Below are 4,743 nucleotides of genomic sequence, written 5' to 3'. Positions count from 1 at the left end.
TAAAATATATAATAATGTTAAATTAATTAATTACCTGCAATATAGTAAAAAATAATAAACTATATTTCTGGAGAGAAACCATGTGTCACACGTACTTTGAATTTTCTATAGATGTCCTTTTGCACGTTACATATGCTAAAATGATAATAAGATTATTTTATTGCCTATCTTGCATGCACTTCATTTTTTCTTCTAATTTCCATTTCACGATTCAAAAACTTTGTTGCTCAAGTCAGATTTTTATAATAAAAAATAGATTACTTGTTTTGGGGGGTGACTAGAAATCTACAACAATGCCAAAAAGTACTCTGGAATCCTCAAGTAGATATGGTTTGAAGACTAGTTGGAAAATTCTCTATAATTATCCAATTATAATTCATGTTATACAAGTTGACTCCTATCTTGCTTCTAGCAATGTGATGGTGACTTCATTTGGAGAAATCACTTCATTTGTTCTAGCTGAACTCTTACGTGCAAGAACTTCTCTTTCAGTGAAGAAACCAGGCTGCTTGGGTGAAGGAAAGAAGCTTTCATTGTTCAGCATCATTACCACATTGGACATGCTTGGCCTATCTTTTGGATTTTGCTGAACACATAACAGGCTAACATGGATCGTTCTTAGCATTTCGTAAATGTTAGATGTTTCAGCTAGGCAAGGATCAACAAGTTCCAATGACCTCCCTTCTTTATAAAGTGTCCATGCCTGTAAACTTTAGTGTATGAGAATTAATTTACTTTTATTTTTCATAATAATAGTTCCGAGAAACAACAGTACATGTCCAAGAAGATTGAGGTTGTGATCATCGTGTGTAAATCCTCTGTTACTCGTTCCCGTCACGATTTCAAGAGCTAGAACACCAAAGCTGAATACATCTGATTTTACGGAGAACATACCATCGATTGCATATTCTGGGGACATGTAGCCACTGTAATAGAGTATTAGCCAGAAAACAATGTCACAAGCAATGAAAGGTCATTAGTAACTTGGGGATTTTTTTAGATACTTACTATGTTCCAACAACTCGACGTGTCCTAGCTGCAGTCTCATTCCCTCCAAAACTTCTAGCTATACCAAAGTCTGATATCTTCGGGTTCATGTCAGAATCTAGTAATATATTGCTAGCTTTGAGGTCTCGATGGATAATTGTCAACCTGGAATCTTGATGCAAATACAGTAGTCCCCTAGCGATTCCATTTATAATATTGAAGCGCCTTTCCCAATCAAGTAGCAATTTTTTCCTTTGGTCTGTCCAAAATATTCACTTAGTTAGTGGTCTACTGTTGAATGCTGGAACATCAATACTAGATTTCACTTTCTACAGTCTACCGGTAATGTATCATAAAACTGGAACATGCTCGCTAATATAAAACTCCAGATGTGCTCGTGAAATGAATCCTCTAGTTATGCAATATTTTGCATTCCTCTACACTCGCAATAGAATTATCTGATTTCCAAAATAACAGGCACACTATATGAAGAAACTGTCCTAACAAGTTAATTAATTGCTTAAGCCTATGGTTATATCTATAATTCTAATGGAATATGATTCTCAATCTGCTGAATATAGTTGGAATACCTACCAAATAAAATCACGTCCAGGCTTTTGTTGGGCATATATTCATAGATCAGCACTCTTTCCTCTCCTTGTATGCAGCCTCCTATAAGCCTGATGAGATTTCGATGTTGAAGTTTGGCTATAAAGATGATTTCATTCATGAATTCATCAAGTCCTTGCATGGATTCCTTGGACAACCGTTTGACAGCAATTTCTTGTCCGTCTTCCAGCATGCCCTAAGCTCATTATATATTCATGTGAAAGGCCTTTACTGAAAATGAAGCAATTGCGTGCCTTTCCATTCTTCAAACCTTTTCAATTTTTGTTCTATTCTTATTATTTTTGTGCAGGCTTTTCCATATCCAGGAAATTTATTTACCCAAAGATAAATAAAAATTATCATATTTCATAGAAGATTGGTTATTCACACAAAACAAAGTATTGTTTCGCTCTGTTACGCTTCTCTCGTTGCACACAGTTTGCATAATGAAAGCCTCATTGTGCAAATTATTTTAATCTGAGTCTTATGTTGTCTACTGATATTTTATTTAATCCAAAGCTCTTTCTTTTTTTGTTTTTGTTTTTGATGATTGAAAACTATACTGATTTAAAAATGTGTGATAATTTTGTGTTTACGTAACTGTAAAGAGCTCAATAAATTTTACCTTATAAACTGGCCCAAAGCCACCTTCACCAAGTTTGTTTTCAGTTGCAAATTTACCAGTAGCTTTCAAAATAATAGATATATCGAACAACGGTATCTCCGAGTTTTTCTCTTGAATTGCATGATATTTTCCTGCAAATTGCAATAGAAAGTGGAAAATCATTCTTCATATCCCCTGATTATTAAACTCGCTTTAGTTTTGAATGTGACAACTTTTTTTCTTAAGCGTAAAGCTCCACAGTATCTTACCTTGGGTACTGATCGTTAGATCAATGGACCTCTTCCGAATATAAAGAGAGAGGCTCAATCCTATAAGAACTATTCCCAGTGATGATGCAAAACTTGCGATGAGTGCTGTTTTTCTCTTCTTTCTTTCAGGATCAGCAACAGTTTCTATACAATTTAAAGTATAATATCGCTACAGGTATCAAAGATTGCAGCATAATCAGCTAAATATTGAACAATATGATGGTGCCATGAATCGTTACCTGCTTCAGTTGAAGCCATCCTGACATAAACATCTTGTCCATCTGAAACCGTTCTTTTGATGTCTATCAATTCTTCATACCAAATCAGACACCCATTACCTTTGAGTATATCCAACTGCGTGTAGGCCATACAAGAGCAACTCTTTAAGCATTCTGCTCGGCATTCTTCTAATGTCATGCTTGCATTGTTCAAAGTATACCTTGCATCTGGAAGCTTGATTCCTGAATACTTCAGAAATATGTCTCCCCGGCAACTCAAATTTGTAATTCGAACACATCCATTATTCCAATCAGCTTTAGCCCAACCTTCTGGATCTTTAGGTACAAACCTATCCATACAGGAACATAATGGAGAATTTGCGATACTGCAACTACCATATGCACCACATAACCCATAAGTGTCACAATTATCTGCCGGGAAACTTATGTACATCATCCATCTTTGAGTACTATTAACCCATGCCCAACGTTCTGCAACACCACCTGGGTTAACCACGATTATAGTAACAAATGATTTGTCAATGGTTTCCTGGAGATAGACAACCTCCTCCTGATTCATCACAAGCCTAAACATGTACATAGGAATATGAAAATCATTTGGTCCCCCGCTAAAAGTAACTCCATTCCAAGGTCCCATTCTAGACCGTATTTTTGAACCTTCTTTCAGGAGAATTTGTGGATATCCTGTTGGATCCAAGTGGAAGCTTAACGCTCCAGGAGAAGGGTCATCATCGCTTTTCCATGTTGGGAAGTAAATCTCTGTCCCGGTCGCTAAGTTCCACCCAAACTTCATACCAGGAAGAGCCACATTAGAGGGACAATCAAAAGCCTGCCAAAGAAAATTCTCCTGCCTATCATCGTTGGCATCTCTTACGACTAGATTTCCAGAGTCTAGCAACTGCGCAATTGGGTTTTGCACGGTCCTCGACTTATTTGATGACCAGACAGTGTCATTGTTGTTATTGAGTAGCACCAACAGTCCTGGTTGAACAACCTTCAATAGACCTCCCGCGCTTTTCAACGGAGCCGCGTTGTTGGCGACCCAAACAATTTTCCGATCTGGAATATTTTTGTACCACATGCCCACGTATCGATTCATTGAATTCCCTGGTTTGAAAAATCCCAGTTCAAAAACTCCATCCGAAGACACCAAGGTCTCACCGTCTCTAACAATCTGATCAGTTGCTAGTGTGTCAGTTGCACCGAAAGTTGTCTGAAAAATGAATAGGAGTATCAAAGGTAAGCTCATTCGTAAAGTTTTCATCGCTGCTAGTTTACACGGAGGGGTGTTCAGATTATATGTTCGCCTGCCCCAGCAATTTCGGCTTTTCGCAATTTATTCATAATTTATATTCAATACCATTATTTTTAAATGAAAATCATAATAAATTAGAGCTTTCAATTAAAAAAAAAAAAAAAAAACTCTCATCTCATTATATCTCATTTAGAAATATATCAAAAGTATATTTTAAATAAAAATTCAATTTACGTCACATTGTACAAATATTTACTAGTAATTATAATATTCAACATAAATATATTTGTATTTTTGTGTTGAAACGTATTAGTAACGCAATGGTTGTAGTAGCCAGTCCGCGGCATTGACCTGGAGAAGATTTTGTTCACTTTTATTTTTTATTTTTTCGGTTGGTGGGGGGTTATTTTCTCATTAATTTCCGGGAATTAATAAATTATTATATATAATAAACTATTTTCGTATTAGTGATATAATATTAAATCATAATTTTCCAATTCAACATAATTATATTAGTATTTTTGTATCATTATTAAATATCTTTGTAGTTATTTGTATTTATAATTACAATAAAAAAAGAGCACCTATTGAAGATAAAATACAAGTCAATAGATTTTTTTTCAGTAATTTCAATAAACAAAAGTATATTTATCCATTCAACAAAACAACACACGTTTTTCTTTTTAAAAAAACACGATTTATCCTCGTAAAAAAATGCTTGTATATGAAGCATGCACTTACTTGTTAATTAATAATTATAAAATAAACAAATAAAAACAG

General features: G+C 34.9%; 1 protein-coding gene across 1 annotated transcript; it reads right to left on the bottom strand.

Moving 5' to 3' along the window:
• Positions 1-340: 340 nt before the first annotated feature.
• On the bottom strand, positions 341-4,015 carry LOC142519480 (G-type lectin S-receptor-like serine/threonine-protein kinase At4g27290). Its single transcript, XM_075622512.1, has 7 exons — positions 2,709-4,015; positions 2,470-2,613; positions 2,222-2,352; positions 1,582-1,792; positions 1,009-1,246; positions 776-926; positions 341-703 (listed from the first exon to the last, which is right to left on the bottom strand). Exons 1-7 carry the CDS (start codon positions 3,970-3,972, stop codon positions 398-400), a joined length of 2,445 nt encoding a protein of 814 aa, XP_075478627.1. The 5' UTR covers positions 3,973-4,015; the 3' UTR covers positions 341-397.
• Positions 4,016-4,743: the final 728 nt, after the last annotated feature.

This window comes from Primulina tabacum, chromosome 11 (assembly GCF_025594145.1).
Source record: "Primulina tabacum isolate GXHZ01 chromosome 11, ASM2559414v2, whole genome shotgun sequence".
Taxonomy (NCBI): domain Eukaryota; kingdom Viridiplantae; phylum Streptophyta; class Magnoliopsida; order Lamiales; family Gesneriaceae; genus Primulina; species Primulina tabacum.
Note: the sequence above shows the minus strand (reverse complement) of the source record. Positions and strands in the feature narration are given on the sequence as shown.